Source organism: Phyllopteryx taeniolatus, chromosome 8 (genome assembly GCF_024500385.1).
Source record: "Phyllopteryx taeniolatus isolate TA_2022b chromosome 8, UOR_Ptae_1.2, whole genome shotgun sequence".
NCBI classification, from domain to species: domain Eukaryota; kingdom Metazoa; phylum Chordata; class Actinopteri; order Syngnathiformes; family Syngnathidae; genus Phyllopteryx; species Phyllopteryx taeniolatus.
The window spans coordinates 17,520,124-17,540,667 of NC_084509.1; the positions used below are offsets into that span (position 1 = coordinate 17,520,124).

General features: G+C 39.6%; 1 protein-coding gene across 1 annotated transcript in view; it reads left to right on the forward strand.

The window, feature by feature from the left end:
• The first annotated feature begins 247 nt into the window (after positions 1–247).
• Positions 248–20,544, forward strand: part of lsamp (limbic system associated membrane protein) — a 333,574-nt gene continuing 313,277 nt past the window's right edge. Inside the window, exon 1 of the mRNA XM_061780943.1 lies at positions 248–466. Within this exon, the coding sequence (XP_061636927.1) occupies positions 403–466 (64 nt within the window). The 5' untranslated portion in view covers positions 248–402. The remainder of the gene's footprint in view (positions 467–20,544) is intronic.

Sequence of the window (20,544 nt, forward strand, 5' to 3'; positions counted from 1 at the left end):
AGTACATCTTCAAAAGACCTGTGGCCAAGACTTTACACATATATCTGTGATATGATGCTTGATGAGGGTCATTATAGTGACCAGTCGGCACCAGCACGAGCACGCACACGAGCACGAAATCCAGAGAGCCGTGTTCCGGTAGAGGTCGCAAATATCTCAGCGCGTGTGAAGGCACCAGAGGAAGAAGTGACAGTCTGCGGCCAGTTGGGCTTTTCCGTCTCTGCTGCTGTCGGCATCGGTTGCAGCGCTTCTCTCTCTCTCTCTCTCTCTCTCTCTCTCTCTCTCTCTCTCTCTCTCTCTCTCTCTCTCTCTCTCTCTCTCTCTCTCTGCTGGAAATTACCCTCTGAAGACGGAACATCTTCAGGCTGAGCGCAAGGCTTTCGGACCGGACCAGTGGACATCATGGCTCACTTGTGGATACACACCGTATGGATTCCCGCGGTCGTTTTCCTCTTCGGATTTCAAGGCAAGAAAACCTTTTGCTTTTTAAATTATTACTGCATTTGCATTTAATTTCTTTGGCTATCCCGCGGGGAAATTGTGTGCTACAGTTTTTAAGAGGAGGAAAAAAAATAATGCGGTGATTTTTGTTGTTGTTTTGTTTTATGTTGCTTGCGATTCGAGTTGATAAAGATAAGTGACTTTCGGCTCATGGAAACAGCCGCCGTAAAGTCCCGGCGGTGAAAGCGCGGACTTTATTCTGCTTCATGAGCTCATGTGGAGCTGCTGGGCGGCTGCAAACAAAGTTGCACGCGTACAGTAGTGTGTGCGTGCGTGTGTGTTTTTGCACGCCCCGGTGTGACGGGCTATTCGACTAGACTTGCAGATTCATGCGCACTTTTACTTCTGATGTCCACAGTGTAGGTTAGCACACCGAGTCGTGACCTGCTGCACTATCTGTGGACTTGGTTTTATGCTGTCAGGGACCCTTTTTGTGTGAAGAAAGAGAATACAGAGAGAGAGAGAGATCATAACTTCAATACATATCTTCATCGGTACCAATATGTTGCATATGCCTGCATGTAATAGCCATCCATCCATTTTCTGTACTGCTTCTCCTCACTAGGCTCGCGGGCGTGCTGGAGCCTATTCCAGCTATCTTCGGGCAGGAGGCGGGGTACACCCGGAACCGATCGCCAGCCAATCGCAGGGCACATAGAAACAAACAACCATTCACACTCACATGCACACCTACGGGCAATTTAGAGTTGTCAATTAACCTACCACGCATGTTTTTGGGATGTGGGAGGAAACCGAAGTACCCGGAGAAAACCCACGCAGGCACGGGGAGAACATGCAGACTCCACACAGGCGGGGCCGGGAATTGAACCCCTGTCCTCAGAACTGTGAGGCAGATGCGCTAACCAGTGGCACACCATGCCAGCCTGCATGTAATACTATTTATTATTCACCCTGTGAAAATGGAGCCCGCAATGCTAAACCAAAAAAAAAAAAAAAATAAGAATAAAAAAAAAGAAATAAATAAATAAAAATAATAAAATCCACAAATATTTTACTGGATTCATTTATTGGCCTTTTTTCACCTTCAGGTTTTTAGAAATGCACCTACAATATGTAGTACTTGTATACTCCTAATAACTAAAGACAATGTAACCATAATTATGCATATTAGGTAGAGGCAATGTCAAAGCTGAATGCCATAAAAGTTCGAATTTTATCATACTTTAATGAAGTCTAAAGTCATCTTTTGTGATGTCACGTTTGAAGTGTTTCTCAACCTAGTCTGAGTCAGGTCATATATTTTACGTAAAAACATTTTCACAGCACACCACTACCAACCAACCAAACAAAGAAACAAACAAAAAACGTCTACAAAAAGTATACATACTGAAATAATGATGATATTTAAATTTCCTCACAAATGTACTTAGTGTAAAATCTGGGGCTGTTTAAAAAAACGACAAACTTGTCCGTAAATTGCGAACCTTGAGGTTGGGACAACATAAAAGGAATGAATAAATCTAATCAACTAAATAATCAATATACTAATATAGTAAATAATACAATTCCCATTGTAGTTGATCATAAGAAAAGGAAAATCTGAACAAAAACATTGAGAATGACCCGCATCTTGCAATGAATTGGAACGATTCAGATCTGCACCAAAACATTTTCTCAGTTTGCCCAAACATCCATCCACCCTCATCACAACATTTTGTGGAAATGATTTTTGTACTTGTGTGTAATCCAGTTGACAAACACAAAATAGACACCCAACAAAATACAAAATGAAAAACGATTTTCCTGATATAATGAATATGTAGAAAACAGTTAAGTCCAAGTCAGTCTGCAGAACATGAATCATATGCTTAGTGGCAGATTGTTTTAAAGGTCTTTGTCTGTTTGTGTAATTAAATGTCAGCAATTACTCATACGGATGCATTCATTGAAATAATGCAGGGACACAGGCAACACACACTGATGGATAGTGGTCGGAGTTTAGACTTAAAGAAAATGGTGACTCAACGGGAGTCATACATTCATTGAACACAGGTAATGTATAATTTAAATAGCCCCCATGACATGTTTACCAGCAGTCTCCATGTGTTTGGAGTCCTTCATAAAGAGAGAGCACTCCATTTGCCCTAGTCCAGATCTGGCCAAAGTATGTCTCGCATCCCAAAAACATGCATGGGAGGTTAATTGAAGATTCTAAATTGCCCGTAGGTGTGAATGTGAGTGTGAATGGTTGTTTGTTTATATGTGCCTTGCAATTGGCTGGGGACCAGTTCAGGTTGTACCCCGCCTCTCCCACAGAGTTCGCTGGGATAGGCTCCAGCACGCACGCGACCCTAGTGAGGAGAAGCGGTACGGAAAATGAATGAATGTAACATGTCTGCACAACACAAGTAGCAAGTAAAGTATCAAAACAATTCAAGTTGCAGCTTTAAATAAAGACCATTCCAGTTTCTAATATGGCCTCTATAGCAAATGAATTACCCACCACCTCCCCTAGACTGGCATGTTTGGGTGTTTGCCTTCAAGTTCCTCATAAATGTTCTGAGTTTCGCAATTTTTTTAATGAAAATTCACTTCAAACTTTAGTTTTGTATGTCAGAGCAAGAATTGTTTATTTGGGCTATCCAACACAAAGGTGGGTGAAAATAACAAGTAACCCAATCCATACGACAGAAGAATCTTTCAAGATGATCTTAAGGGGCATCAGATAATCAGGCTTTGCCGAATTTGGTCAGAAGGGGGAATAAGGTTCAAAATCAGCTCGATTATCTTTAGGTATTTATCCTGCTGTGGTGTCTGATACAAGATTTTGGAGGTAGCTGAGATCATAGGTTATATTGGTTGTTTTAGTTTCCTTACTGCTAATCACTGATTGGCATCACGGGACCACACGATGTCATCATTATCATCGTAGTTTGTCTTTGGTTAGGCTAAAAGTTTGTCGCTAAAAAAATTCTATATTGTTCGATATAAAATGTAACTGGAAAACTATTGCAGTCATTTTGAACACTCAACATTTAGAATTGATAATGATCCAAATTATTCTTTAAAATGAATATCAAGCATTTTGAAGGCATTCATGAACATCACTCAGTAAGTATATCAAATAGAATACAGCTGTAAATGAGACTGTTCTCATCATGTATGCCTTTTGTGATTTGTTTTCTAGCCTGATTGATGATCCACGAAGAAGACATGGCATGTGAGACAGTGTGCTTTGGTTCAGAAAGTCACTTCAGACATAATTTACAATCACATTCTCTATTTTTTTGTCTCAACATTCCTTGTGGATGCTGTAGCCCATCTATTACTTTAAGCGATTTTTATTTGATTCTGTTAACTATAAAGGTGTGGGGTAGTACTTTATGAGAAAACACGGAGAAAACATTTCTTTTCTGCAACTCCAATTTGCATACTCGATACAACTTTCACGGTTGGTTGCATTTAATACATTACAGCAACACTATCAATTGTCACATTAGATTTTCTTATTGCTATTGGTGAAGTGCCTTGCCTAGACACATCACTGTCTTTATGACTCTCTTTACAGCACAGGCACTGCAAGGCATGGTTATGTATTGCATAAATTAATGGGTTCCTGTCTTTGTCACAGTCTAACTTTAAATTGTAAGCCTTGTTACCAACAAACTGTACAGTTGGTTCAGTTGGGTATGGTACACTTTTATTAAAAGATTCCATAAACTACATTTTTCAATTCAGATAGATTGGTTGCTCTTTATTATTTTGAATGTCAAAAAGTGCTGTGATTTTGTTTTTGTTTATTTTGATCATATTATAGTTCTAATAATCATGATCATTTGGTCATGATAATCATGGTATGATGTTGCATACAGTAAATTAACCACTACACCAACATAAGCTGTGACCTAAACCTTACATCAGGGGGTGGTCTATTTAATGTGATAAGCACTGATTGTGGAACCAATAGTATACTTACTGTAAATGTGTTTCATACATATATTGTCTGTATTATTAAACTGTATTGCTATCTTTTTCAAGTTCCTTAGTCAATCTCTTTTTTTTTTTATTCCAGCAATATTTTGATAAAATCAAGAAAATATATTTTCCTTTTAACAGCAGATAGCTCAATAGTTGATTTAGAAAAAAAAAACCATTTCACTTGACATTTCACTGAAGAAAGGGCCCTTCTATTGTTTATTTTTTTTAACACGTTTGTCTCCTGTGTGATAAAAAACCTGTTGTTCAAATTTGGCCGAAGTCCCACAAGTTTTTTTTTTAGATGTGTTTTTACATTCTTATTGACATATTTTCACAGTCTCTGCTTGATTCTTCTTCACCAGTGTCAAAGCTCATTGTTTGGATGGTGAGCACATTTGTGATTTGAATGTAAAATATTCATCGTTTTCTTTTTACACTTGTCACTTTGGCAACGTAGGAGGAAAATCGGTCGTTACTTTAGATGAGCTCAGTCACTCTGAAGTAGAAACAATCTGACAGAACATCGAGCTTCTGATGAATGTTAATGATTGTGTCTGCTTAGAATGCCTTCAAGTCTTTGTCGAGTGGCTTTTATGGTGCTTATTAGCGCCACATTGTTACGCTTGGTTCATCTGACGAATGAGCTTGTGTTTGGAGCGTTTTTTTCTTCATTTTCTTTTAGATACACATTGTTTTGATACAAATGTAAATCTTTTATTTGTCTCAAATATTTATTGCCATAGTACATTGTCAAAATAAAATAATCAATACATATAGATTTTTTTTTTACAATTATGATCCATTTTCTACTGCTTATCCTCACTAGGGTCGCGGGTATGCTGGAGCCTATCCCAGCTATCTTCGGGAGGGAGGCGGGCTACACCCTGAACTGGTTGACATAGAAACAAACAACCATTCGCACTCACATTCAAACCTACGGACAATTTAGAGTCCTCAATTAACCTACCACGCATGTTTTTGGGATGTGGGAGGAAACCGGAGTGCCCGGAGAAAACCCACGCAGGCACGAGGAGAACATGCAAACGCCACACAGGTGAGGCCTGATTTGAACCCGGGTCCTCAGAACTGTGAGGCGGATGTGCTAACCAGTCACCCACCGTGCCACCTTTATTATTATTATTATTATTATTATTATTATTATTATTATTATTATTATTATTATTATTATTATTATTATTATTATTATTATTATTATTATTATTATCATCCATCCATTTTCCAAGCCGCTTATCCTCACAAGGGTCGCGGGAGTGCTGGAGCCTATCCCAGCTATCTTCGGGCAGGAGGCGGGGTACACCCTGAACTGGTTCCCAGCCAATTGCAGGGCACACACAAACAAACAATCATTCGCACTCACATTCACACCTAGGGGCAATTAAGAGACTTCAATTAACCTACCATGCATATTTTTGGGATGTGGGAGGAAGCCGGAGTACCTGGAGAAAACCCACGCAGGCACAGGGAGAACATGAAAACTCCACACAGGCGGGGACAGAATTGAACCCCGGTCCTCAGAACTGTGAGGCAGACGCTCTAACCAGACACCACCGTGCCGCCTATTGTTATTATTATTATTATAGGGACAACCTACAATATATGTATTGCGGTCTCAGTCTGTGTACCCTAATCACTCACAAAATATGGTGCACTCAACATTTTTCAAGATTCACTACAGGTTTTGCATGTGAAAGACACATTTGTTGATTGTGCAGTTGTACCTAATCTTGTGGCCTTTGGGTTTATGGCCAGTAAATGTGGTCAGTCACATTTATCGCTACAGACTACTAAAAGATGATTCCACAAATTCATTGTTGAACATTCAAATAATGAACGCTATTTCTGCTGAGTATTGTTGAGTAATCAGATGCTGAATTTCTGAAGACGCAAGGTTGTTTTGGGGATTACAGGATTAAAAGTATTTAATAGGTTGTGTGTGTTCAACCATTAAATACACCCACATATCTGGATTATATTAATCTGTCATTCTAACTGCTAATACTGTTACTACAACTGGCTCATATACTGATGGATTCTCATTTAGTGAATCTCTGAGCAAAGAACGTGACTGTGACTTTTATGAGTCTAGTCTTGCCTAATTAATGCTTTGCAGCAATTGCTTTTGACATGGCTAGAGTCAAGTGATAGTGAACAAATCCTGTGTGCAAATTGCTGGACAGCTGGGCAGGCAGCACACAATGCAATTATCAGACCCAAATTCAGTGATGATACTTCTCCTAATTTGCTTCTGAAAACATTCAACATTAAATATAATTTGAACTGTACTGCTGGACATCTGGGCAATGTGGAGATTTTTCTACAGAGAAACCTAGATTTCCACGACCAGGATTGGACACACATGATTGAGACTGGTCTATGTAAAAACATTAAGAGGACCTACTGTACTGTATATAGATAGCACTTCTACAGATATTCGGTAAATGTCAACAGGATTATCTGGTATGTAAATTTGATTCACAGTACCTCATTTTAAACTGAAAGGGCAGTTCTATTCCTTCCGTACAGCTAGACATGAATCTGTGTTTCACAATTACGATTACACACACACAGTTACTGTTACTGTAATTAATATGGTGATCAGCATTATCATAATAAAAATGTACAAAAAAGTAAAAATAAAATACAGATCCATAAACCTAAAGCATTGCTACGTTTTATTTTTTAATAGAAAACTATGTGCTTTTTTTCAGAAAGCAACAACCAATATGAATTTTCATACAATTCATTTAGTAAGATTAAAATATTTTTATAAGATATTATAAAATTGCGTGTTCACTCACTCTAAATCTATCAGATTGCGCCCACTGTTGGCAATAGGTGTAAAAGTGGAGGAGACCACCATATTTAAAAAGAGCTTTTTTGCTTTAGGTCAGGGGTGTCAAACTCATTTTAGTCACGGGCCGCGTTGTAGTTACGGTTTCTTTCAGAGGGTCATTATGACTGTGAAACCATATAAATGGTTAATCGCCTCATATTAGTACTAGGCCTTACATGATCAGGATTTTTGGGAACCTATCAGCGAGTTTAAAAAAAACGATGACCGATCACCGATCGGATCACAAGATGGAGGAATGTGTCCATTTAAATGACCTGTTCATTTACTGTCTATATCAAAAAATGATACTTACAATCAATAATGTATCTTTGTTTCTCTATTTATGCCAGTGAGGCAAAGTGACAGACAGAACAAATAAAATAAAATCAAATCAAAAATGGTCTTCTTTTAGATGGCAGGAAATAAATACAGTAATTAATTAACTTTTTGTGACATTTTTGTTTGTTGGTGTGTCGTGAGATTTTTCAATTGTAAAATATGCTCATTGGCTCCATAAAGGTTGGAAATCACTGCTGGAGTAAGGTCATGTATTCTAATCAGTCAGGTCAAACCAACATTACAACATGACAGAAATAATGGATGCTATCCATCCATCCATTTTCTGAGCCGCTTATCCTCACAAGGGTCGCGGGCGTGCTGGAGACTATCCCAGCTATCATCGGGCAGGAGGGGGGGGGGTACTCCCAGAACTGGTCGCCAGCCAATTGCAGGGCACAAACAACCATCCGCACTCACATTCACACCTACGGGCAAATTAGAGTCTTCAATTAACCTACCATGCATGTTTTGGGATGTGGGAGGAAACCGGAGTACCCGGAGAAAACCCACGCAGGCACAGGGAGAACATGAAAACTCCACACAGGCGGGGCCGGGGATTGAAACCCGGTCCTCAGAACTGTGAGGCAGACGCTCTAACCAGTCACTACTAATGGGTGTTAACTTACTGTAATTAAATTACTTTATTTGAACCCACATCGAAACTTTAGAGCATGATTCGACAGAACGGCGGCATGTTTACTTCCAACCGTTCGTGCTACCACTCGATTGCTAGGCTACATAATGTTTTTGTTGCCTGCTTGCGAGCCGTATCGTATTAAAAGTATGTGAGCATACCTCAAGCAAGCCTTAAACGAACGTCCTCTCCTGTCCTGAGCACCGGGGACCACCAACACGTTTTTTGTCCTCATAATATAGTCGGCGCGATCCACTCTTGTTGTCGTCGCCACGGTAACGAGTGTATCCGGTCGCATTTTAGTTGACAAGATAAAGCCCAATGATTGCGCAGAAAACTTTGGTGAAGCCAGCACGTGCCCATCCTGCATAACACTGCGTTCAAAACTTGGAACAACACATCTGAAAAAGTGCTCTGGTAGAGGCTCGCACCAGACAATTGGCACAGTGTGCCAGTGACCCAGATGCAAGGAAATGCCGAGTTGAAATGAGTTTTGTCATAGGTGACTGGCTCCAATTCAGCCCTTTGGCTGTCACACACCAAGGGACGCAAATTACCGTCCATTGAAAAACTTGAATCGTTGGTATTCTTATCGAGAAACAGTTTGAGGATCCACATATACCGTCCTTTATTATTATTATCATTTCTTTTTTTTATTGAACCAAAAACAACATGGCACACTATTCAAGGAAAAAGTGTATTGACCTGGCAGCTGTAGCTGAATTATAACAATACAAAGCAAGGAAATGGCTGAGAATAAAGGAGAAAGTGTCGATATTTGAGAGGCTATGGGCAAGAATAGACACATTCATTGACTGCACTTGTTCATCGGTGCGCACACATATACAGTATAGTGGAACCTCGATAAAACGGACCCCGATATAGCTGATATCGGATAAAACGGACCATCGGACTGAACAATTTGTCCAAAAATAGTTTCTATTTGTCACTATTTGTCAAAGATTTGCCTCCCAAGCCTATGTGGTGGTTATACCTATTGTCTATTTTGCATATAGTGCTGGCGGAGAGAGAGCGACATGGCTGCGGTGTTAACTCTGAAGAATGCAAAATACAAGCCTTTGGAGTCTGCAACACGTTGTACTCCTCCCAGAACGCACACAATGAACTGTGCAGCAATTTAACGTATCTGGCAGATGCAATCCTGGGTGTGCCTGGTTAGTATAGCAGCTACCACATCTGTTTACGTGAGCAATCAAGTTTGGCATGGTTTTGCAGATGCAAATCTTTCGTACGTTATAAATCCACTATCCACTATCTAAATGCAACATATAGTACTTTAGAATGACACAAAAGGAATACACATGAATCTACAAGTTGCTAAAATATGTCATGAGAGAAAAATTTGAGATGAAAAACAGTTTGTATCAAATCTTGCCATGTAAAACACTATTGGTTTGGGGTGACACTCTGGTTTTCTCTGTGTTGCTCCCTTCTTTTCTATGATGATGCCCCTACCTTGTCTGTAAAAAGACTCCAGCCTTAACATTTGTGTTTGTAAACATCAACCCTGACTGTACTGAGCGGAATGAAGAATCTGCTTCTAAACCATCTTCTGCTTCTAAACCATCTTCTGAGAGAAATATTTATATACTAGTTACAGAAATATTTCTGACATCAAGAATAGTCACACATGATGGTTGACTCATTCATAGGTACAGTCTTGTATTTTATAGGAATCTATGTGATGTTCACTAATTTGAAGCAAGTGGCATTAAAGTGATTCTTAATTTGTCTTCCTGCAGTGATAAAGTTTGGTGTCGTTTTCAATTAAAAACCACTGTCATTGATAGAGTGAGTGCCCAATCAGCAGTGAGTTTTCTCCATGCCACAGTGGTCACTGGTTTTGTGTGGGCTGATGAAAATTACAGATATTATTACAGATATATTCTTCTTTGTTCCAATCGAATCTGTTAGTTTCAATTAACTTCAAATTGAATGAGTGGGCACGTCCAGGGACCTATTGGAGGCACAGCAAGAATCATGGCATTTTTTATCTACAGTATTCTGGATAATAGAATTATTGAAAAATAACCAATTAACACATGCTTTATTCAAGATATGATCATTGAGAATACCTTCTAATTTGAACTGACCCTTGCTCTTCACACGTCTGTTGTTTTCATTCTTGAATGTGCCTTTCTTTCTCTCTGAGGCAGGTATTCACTATTATTGTCTCTTCACACCCGTTTATTTAAATAATAATAAACTTGTTTTTTTATATCATCACTTCTCTTTGCTGCTCTGTATCCGGAAAATTTGTGATTGTGTGCGTGCGCGTGCGCATAGTGTGCATGTGTATGGGAGGGACTGAGTGAGACGTCGTTTTGATGAACTTCTGGCCTGTAAACTGGACATTAAGACACAGAAAGAGCCATTTGACTCTCATTGTGCTGCATATTTACTTAATGTTTCTGACTGCTGAGTCAGCAAACACTTTCAAAGTCAGGCATGGGGAATGTGTAATTCCTTTAACAGAAGTTGCCCAAAGTAAAAAAATAAAATAATAAAAAGACATTGATATATAGTCTCACTCAGAGTTTTTTGAACATGCTGATGTTTGGAAAAATGATGCAAGGGATCAGCGGATTCCAAAACATTGAGGTGGAGGTCTTTGTTTTTGAGTCTCTCTTTCTCTCTCTCTCTCTCTTTCTCTCTCTCTCTCTCTCTCTCTCTCTCTCTCTCTCTCTCTCTCTCTCTTTGTGTGCAACATCTGCTCCATAGTTCAATTGAAGCAAAATCTGGAGGGGGCGATGATCCATGGCATCATTAGATACGAGCCTTGTGTGTATAACTTGAGCACACCTGTAGCAGGAGAAGAGTCCAGGATGTTCTGTTTTGTTACCGCTTCTCTGTAGTTTCTTACTGTGTTTTACTGGGCTCTTTAGCATCTACACAATCCTAGAGCTTTGGGTCATTAGTAATGCATTTGTATTATTCTGTGTGTAGCATTTGTGGAATGGCTCAGATATGTGTGCGCCTTGTTCCCATTATGAATAGCGATGCCTGAGAGAAAATGTTATTGATTATATAAAATGCCATTGTGGAACTTTTCCGATGCCGTTTGCTCATAAATTGTTTCTCACCCAGGAGACAATCAAATGTTAATTAGTTAATGCTGCTAGTTAATAATAGAATAACCGCTTTATTAAATATATTCCATGGAAAACTGAGACAATGAGAGAGAATGCAACCCATTCCAGCTAGGTAGGAGGTCGGGTAGAGCATCCTTTACATCAAGCAGTAGGTTAAATTCTGTTCGGTATGGTATGCAATTTTCAGTGCTTCCTTTGTCAAGGGCCCCAGAATATTTGACTTAAACACAGAGCTAAACCAGTAACAGATGAATTGGTAGAGCTTGACAGACTTGGGAGATCTGGATTTTGCTGATGACTTGGCACTCCTGGCTCACACACATTAACAGATGCAGGAAAACTCAAGAAAACTGGAGGAAAGTGCTGCTCTGCTAGGGCTCAAAATAAACTCAACGAACACCAAAGCAATGCGCATCAACAGGATGGACAACAAACTCATAACCATGGACCAAAACCTATTAGAAGATGTAAATAGCTTCGCCTCCCTTGGGGAGCATCATTTCTGTAGAAGGACGATGCCCGAGCCAGGCAAAGGCAAGGACAACATTCAACATGCTTAACAATACCTGGAAGACAAAAAAAAAACTGTCACTCAAGACCAAACGTCTCATCTTCAACTCAAATGACCACTGCAACTTTTGGGTCAGAAACCTGGAAAACCACCACCATCAGACTTAATAAGTTGCAGACATTCATCGACCAGTGCCTCTGACGCCTCCTGGGAATATACTGATCCAACACCATTTCTAACGCCAAACTGTGGGAACTCACCAAACAAGACACAATAGAAATTTAAATCCTGAGGAGGAAGTGGAAGTGGATAGGAACTTGGAAGGAAGAAATCAGTCACAAAGCAGGCTTTGACATGGAAGAAACCCACAGGGCAGGAGGAGGAGTGGCAGACCGAGAATCACCTGGAGAAGCGCATGTGGAATGGACGGCCCAAGACAGGAAAAGATGGAGGGGCTAAGGGGCTAGTTCGTAGATGGCCTATGTTCCTCTGTCAACTTAAACACCTAATGAATGATAATGACAGAGCCAAACACGTCTGTCTGTTTATAAGTTGACAGAAAAAGGCAATTGCCTTTGAAAAAGCATGGCGGATTATGATAGGAATTTATGTTGTGTTTGTTGTGTTTTGGTTTTCAGGGGATACTCCTGAACAAATTCTATTATTCTGTGGTCGCAGTGGTCTTTTTCTATGGAGTGGTCTGCTGGGCAGGCGGCATATCTGCTAGGGACAAAAGGAGGCTGGACAAACAGGTGACGCTCCCAGGACTCAACTAACAGGAGAATGCTAGCTAAGCTGTCATCCATGCTGGACAAACCTACCCACCCTCTCCAGAATACTCTGACAGCACTGCAAAGCTCCTTCAGCGACAGACTTTTACACCCTCCGCTTGTAAGGGAGAGATTCCGCCGCTCCCTGCTGCCTGCAGCTGTCGGAGTATACAACCGGAACACTGCATACAATAGAAAGGATAGATTGGATAGTTTATGCACTGACAATAATGTAGGTTTTTATTTTGTGCCATGTGCCTCTTTTACGAATGTCTTCTCTGATGAAAATGTATGGCCTCTTTATAGGAAGCACTATGTGTACGCTCTGCCTTCTGCACTGTGTACATGCAAATGTATATTATGTTAATGTGAGCATATTCAATTGGTACATATTCTGTTGTCCTCCTTGCATGCTATTATTACTTTTTTTTATTTCCCCATTGTGGGACTAATAAAGGTAATCTTATTTTAAAAACGGCTTCAGAGACAAACAAGTAAACATACAGTGAACCCTCTAAAGTGGAGTGTTTCAACGGTGTAACGATGTGGAATTCAAGTTGAATTTTGAATTTCCGAGTCAAATACAGGTTACAGTACGAAAATCCAAACCACCATCATGCAACTCGTCATGCAAAACCTCAGCGAATCCTGTAAATCTTCAATTCAGTGAGTATCTAAAGGATTAAACTTCATAACCATGTTTTACTTTTTATTTTGCTTTTTCGTGATACTTATTCCAAATTCCTCCACTTGTTGTTAAAGTTGAGAACATCATTTATTGCTTTTCAGTGTTTCCTGTGTAGTAAATCCATCTTGTACAGTGTGATTGGAAAGGTCAGACAATACATTATTAATTCTAAATATTAGTAAGTATTCCAGTTGGTGTAAAATGTACTCCTAATTCTTGGTTTGACCATGAGGGTTCTGAAATCTCATTCAATCTTACCTTATAGCACCACCTACAGTATGTTTGTAACTTTCCTTAAATATACAGGTTACAATATATTTGTCGTCCCCGACCCGTTTCAGACCCTAAAATTGGGATGATCCACTCTTAACACACATCAGACCGAAGGACAATCTTAAAGGATAATCTGATAAGATTGAAGATTGTCTGGCGTTTGACATCCTTGGTCAGGGGGGGCAAAATTGGCACAAAAACAGGCCAATTGTCTTTATGTATGTACCGGGCCTAAGTAGTAGCTGGAGAGGTCAGTAGATTGAGAGTCTCTGGTTTCACGTTTGACAGGTTTTCATATGAGCTGTCAGTCTAAAACCTTATTTTCATCTGTCAATTTCTTATTTCTTCTGCTCCTTGACTCTCAATCCCTTCTATCTATCTCTCTCTCTCTCTCTCTCTCTCACAAACACACACACACACGCACACACGTACTCACACGCGCACAACAACACACGCACAGGGTAGAAAGGTGGCAATTTCGAAATGCACTGTAATAATAGCTGTCAGTCCACTGCCTGCATGCCAGTTAACATTTAATTTTACACTTCTGACATTTACCTTTTCCTCCATAAGTGTGTCCACTGTATGAAACTGTTGAATATATATATATATATATATATATATTATATATAAAATATCCATCCATCTATCCATTTTCTGAGCTGCTTCTCCTCACGAGGGGTCGCGGGCGTGCTGGAGCCTATCCCAGCTATCATCGGGCAGGAGGCGGGGTACATCCTGAACTGGTTGCCAGCCAATCACAGGGCACATACAAACAAACAACCATTTGCACTCACAGTCACACCTACGGGCAATTTAGAGTCTCCAATTAATGCATGTTTTTGGGATGTGGGAGGAAACCGGAGTGCCCGGAGAAAACCCACGCAGGCATGGGGAGAACATGCAAACATATAATATATATATACGTTGTATGATTTGTTTGGGACTATCTTTGTCAAATGCCCTCCTTGACGCATCCATCCGTCTATTCTCTAAACCGCTTATCCTCACTTGGTCGCGAGTGTGCTGGCGCCTATCTCAGCTGATTTCTGGCGACAGGCAGGGTACACCCTGAACTGGTCGCCAGCCAATCGCAGGGCACATGCAGTGTGTGTTTATATATATATAAATATATATATACACACACACGCACGCACACACACACACACACACACACACACACACGCATGCACGCACATTCACTCGGGTGTGAAAAAAAATAATCACAGTCAGGTGCATTGCTTTGGTTATAGTTCGGTTCAAAAATGTGTAACAGGAACAGGTTTGATGCCAGCAAATTGAGAAACTTGTTATAAGCATGGCATTATAATTTTTTTAAATTGGTTGTTTAGCTACTTACTTTTAACAGTATTAGCAGGAGAACAGGTAATTTAATTACGTTAAAAAGTGTGAAAAAAAATCATCTTAAAGGGGAGATACAGGACATTGCACAGGGACAACACAGGAATTACAAATAATAACTCTTACAGTCGTCATTTCAACGGCTAACTCATTGCTATATATATGTGCGTATGGAACAATGAATGGCTCTTATATCCAAATATATATGTGTATGTATTTTAAACTGCGATTGACTGGCAGCCTGCCTCTTGCCCAAAGTCACGTTGGATGGGCTCCAGCTCAACCACAACCCTAATGAGGAAAAGCGTTGAAATGGATTTTTGAAAATCTTCTCAGGTGGTTAAAATACCATTATGTACACAAATTCACAAGCACATGTAACCTGAAGGTTAGAGTTCTGATGCACAATATTTATATCTAACCCTAGCTTATCTAGTTGCATCATTTTTCATATTCTTCTTACTGGGCAACCTTCCATCTGATGTCAAAAACTGTGTAAACACGAAGCGGAAAGTATCAATTTGTAATGCAAAACACACCATGTATAATTGTCTGCTTTGATCTGCAACAACAAACCAAATTAGAGAAGTGAAATTGTAAACATGCTAACATTCATTAGTTCAAACCCTTACTGACTGTTGCATCTCAATACTTTTATCTTTGTACAGTACTTTTGATTCGTTTTATTTAGTAACACATGCTTGTTTAACTGTGTCGCATTTTTTAGAATGTCAACATTCATGTGCTGGCAACAGTAAAAGAGAATGCATTTTTTGTTGATGTGGACAGTTACTTTCATACCAGGCCCAATATCTTTTTTTATTCCGATAAAATGAGAAATACCTTGATAAAATACACCATTTAATGAAATTCCTGCAACTCCAGACCTTGGAGTAATTTAAAATGAATGAGAACCTTTGCTACATTTATTTTACCACCAACTTCAGTACTCAATCTGATAAAGTTGCACACAATTTAACATAATTTCTCTCTCAATGTTGTGTTTTACAGCTACGAAACACGTGGCCAAAGTTTCACAGCGGATTTGTTATGATAGGATGAAATGTGTAGTATGCACTCATTTACCAGCTGTAGTTGGTACGCAATTTTTTAATCATTATCTTACTAAAATGGACTGTCGTGCTTTTCCTTTCCATTGCCCGTTGTCGGCCAGTGACGTGTAGTGAGGTTCATGACTGGTGAGGCACTGACTCCTCTGGAGTGAGACATAAAAATATATGAACCCAAAATAGAAGATTATATTTCACTTTTGACCTCGATTAAAAGATTTAGCTGTTTTCAAAGCATTAAATTATGCTTTAGTCAATTCCACATTGTTCAACAATTTGATAAGAAAGAAAGAGAAGCAAAATAATATTTAATATAAAGTCAAATTCATTTTTTGTTGTTGTTGATCTGTCTTTTTAAAATTAGAATATTGTATAGTCACCTTTATTTGTATGTGAAGTCCATGCGCTTATCCTTCTCCAAGAATACCTTACTCGTCACTATTGTCACTTCTGTCGATTGCATTAATGAAGTCTTTTAAAATCTCCCTGTTCTCCCTCACCTTCACGTTGTGGATGCTGATGTCCAATCTGTGCTGCTCATTCAATGCCAAGTTAATCCGTGTGGCACCAAACATTTTCAATGATACCTGGCTCTGAATGTGACGAGCAAATCTTTCGTGTTTGCTGACACTTCTTGGTAAATTTTCCATGTCACAGTATCCTCCGTTAGCACAGATAGTGTCACAATTTGAAAATAAAAGGCATGGAAAGCAGAAATGGTGGCTTCTTGTAAGCGCAACCACATAGTCAGTCTTTTTTTTTTTTTTTACTCTTCACATGCAGTGAGGCTTTGCCTCTCCTTCCTCCCATCACCGCACCTTCCCGGTTGGAACAGGTGGTGCTTGATTGTAAAACGTTTCTGAAATATTGAATAGCTGAGTTGGGGACTTGGAGTCACTATTTTGATGACTTGTGACTTTACAAACATGAAAAACACTTGAGCCTCGACTTGTACTTGGGTGTTAATGACTCACGACTTGACTTGAGACATGATGACTTGATTTTTTTTTTACCTTTAACGCTTTATAATTTCTATATATATATTTCTATGAATATCTATTTCTTTTATTTACTTATTTTAAGCGGCACGGTGGCCGACTGGTTAGAGCGTCAGCCTCACAGTTCTGAGCTGAGGACCCGGGTTCAATCCCCGGCCCCGCCTGTGTGGAGTTTGCATGTTCTCCCCGTGCCTGCGTGCGTTTTCTCCGGGCACTCCGGTTTCCTCCCACATCCCAAAAACATGCATTAATTTGAGACTCTAAATTGCCCCTAGGCATGACTGTGAGTGCGAATGGTTGTTTGTTTCTATGTGCCCTGCGATTGGCTGGCAACCAGTTCAGGGTGTACCCCGCCTCCTGCCCGATGACAGCTGGGATAGGCTCCAGCACGCCCGCGACCCTAGTGAGGAGAAGCGGCTCAGAAAATGGATGGATATGGATACTTATTTTAACTTTCATTTAATTGTCATTGTTTTATTGTTATTATCCTCATGCTTATTTTTTTTTTTTTTATAGTTTTGGGTCTGTTATTTATGTTTTAAAACCTTTTCAGTTTTCATTGATTTTACTCATATTTTTTTATTATTATTGTCTTTTCTTTCAGGGTTTGCTCGGAGGGACCCATCTGCACAGTGAGCTGTGATCGGCCTGTCGGTATCCCGTGGCGCGGTCTGTGATCTGCTCTTAGTGCAGATGGCTTCTTGAGAATGTTGCGATTAGAGCTGCACGATTATTCCTCATGTCCGGGAAAACATCTGTATTTTTATTGCACTCCTTTTCAATAAATATTTAAACTGTTTTCAGTGCAAAATGAAACTTAAAATACAGAGAAATGACAGCTAATAAAAAATTTCCCAAAGAAATTTACCAAGGACTAACTGAATAAATATGCTATTACAGAGTGCAATCACAAAGTGCAACTCAATGGAAGCAAATTCATCCATCCATCCATTTTCAACACCGCTTATCCTGGTTAGGGTCGCGGGACACTGGAGCCTATCCCAGCTGACTTCGGGCGAAAGGCGGACTACACCCTGAACTGGTCGCCAGTCAGTCGCAGGGCACATATAGACACAGACAACCATTCGCACTCACATTCACAGCGTCACTGAGTGGGAACTGAACCCACGCTGCCTGCACCAAAGTCAGGCAAGTGTACCACTACACCATCTGTGACTTGAAGCAAACTCAGTTTATACATAAAAGACAGGTGTGTGGCTTTCCTAATCAAGTCCAATAAGTATAAGCAGACACAGCTGGACTCCAATGAAGGTGTAGAACCATCTCAAGGATAATTAGAATAAATTGACAGCACCCGAGTAAAATATATGAGTGTCACAGCAAAGGGTCTGCATACTTATGGCTGTGTGATAATTCAGTTTTTATTTTAAGAAATATGCAAACATTTCAACAATTCAATTTTTTTCTGTCAATATGAGGTGCTGTGTGTACATTTATGAGGAAAAAAAATAATTTAAATGATTGAGCAAATGGCTGCAATATAACAAAGAGTGAACAATTTAAGGGGGTCTGAATAATTTCCGTACCCTACCCACTGTATATGCAGTCATATGTACCCCTGTCATATTGGGATGAAAGTGTAAGCCAAACCATTTTCATAACATCTAAGTGGCATACTAGAATGAAAGTGTACACGTTTCATAACCTTTAGGGGGCGTTGGGATATTGGAATGAAATATTAATTAACAAAATATTTTATCTTATCTACTGTTACATTGCAAAACAAAATATATTCCATATTATCACAGTGTGATCGTATTGAGTTTTAACTCAAGCATTCTGATATGAATAATAATTTTCCTGCGAATCATTTTTGACAATTATGTACTGTATTACAAAAGAACCAAAGAACACATTCACTCCCATTTATGCAGTGTTCCCTGACGTACCTCGCACACTCACGCAGCAGCGGCGTGCCTGCCTAGTTTCATTCTGAAGAGCGTAATATAAAATGTAGCGGTTGTACATTGTTTCCTGTTTTCTTTCACAGTTATAATACAAGAAAATAAGTGTAAAACACTCTGGGCTGCTCCGTGTGTTGCTTGAAGCGTTATATTTTACCATAATGTGGGTGCTAATCTTATTAGCATGTCCGAACAAGTCGCTTTGCAGGTCACTTTTTAATATTACATTTGATTTACTGTACATTACAGTACACCAACATCACAGCGGACCCTGCAAAGTGACGATTGCGCACACTTACATCGCGATGATGATTCTCGAACAATACGGTATATCGTGCAGCCCTATCACATATTGTAGCTGTGGAAATTGAAGAATCCATTGCTAAAGACTTCATTTTATGTCACATTTGGCGATGCAATACCAGATATTTAATTATGTAACCTTTATTCATTTCTGTCGGAGCCTTTCGATTGTACTGTACTGTACTGTATGTCTGACTCAATTCACCGCGCCGTTTAGTTTACAGCACTACCTTTCATTATGCTCCATTTACTCCACCGGCTCAGCGCTACATTCACTTGCCTATGGTGGTGGTCACCACAAAGAACAACAACACAGATCGCTTCAGTACATTTTACTATCCAAAGTAAAAAAACAATACTGATTTCTAAAAATACAGATCTCCAGCGAAAACAAAAGAAAAATCAGATGAATAACAACAATGAACATCAATAAATAATAAACAACAGCAAAATCAGCACCCAATTCCTCCTTCGACAGCCTGAAGAAGGCTGTGGGCCCTATGGGCATGACATCACTTTGATATCGCACGTCATCGTGTAAGTTTCATGATTCAGACCACGTGTCAAAGTCATGGCTGGCGCTATTGTTTAATGTTGACACATAGATTTGTTTTGAGTGACATTACGTGTTACACTGAATTGAATGTACTGCAGTTATTACTCAATACCTGGTCGAGTTAAAACAGAACAAATTGTGGAAAAAATTGTGAAATCAAACCATTTACATAATTGAAGAGTTATCACAAAACACTGCTGGCTAGGAAATTCAGAAACACACCAATTTATATTCTGTAATACTAGTCCGTGAAAATCACCGCCATTTATAGCTCGTCCAGTTACCTTCTATACGTGTGTAAAGGTGGTAGCCGGAATATGGGCTCCTGGCATGCTCGTTTTGTTCCTACAGTAACACAACTTCATTACTTTTGACAAAATTGTCATTTTCTGCCACCTTAATTAAAATGCTAACTTACCTGAAAAATGCTGGTGTCTAACGGCATGCTGGTGCTTTGATTACTACAGCTATGAACAATTTGTGCTATGGACAATTTGTGCTGCCGCAACGCTGTAAGCTCCAGCCCACACACCACGGGATTGGCCGGCTGAGTTTACGCAAAGCAGACCTTGATAATACTTTTTAATGGGAAATTAAAATGGGAAATAAACGCTTTTCGGGCCGATGGTTGTCAGACGCCAGCCGACGTGCCTTCCTAAGGTCGACGTCAGTGTGATGTATGTTTGTTGACTGGGTATGAACAATCAT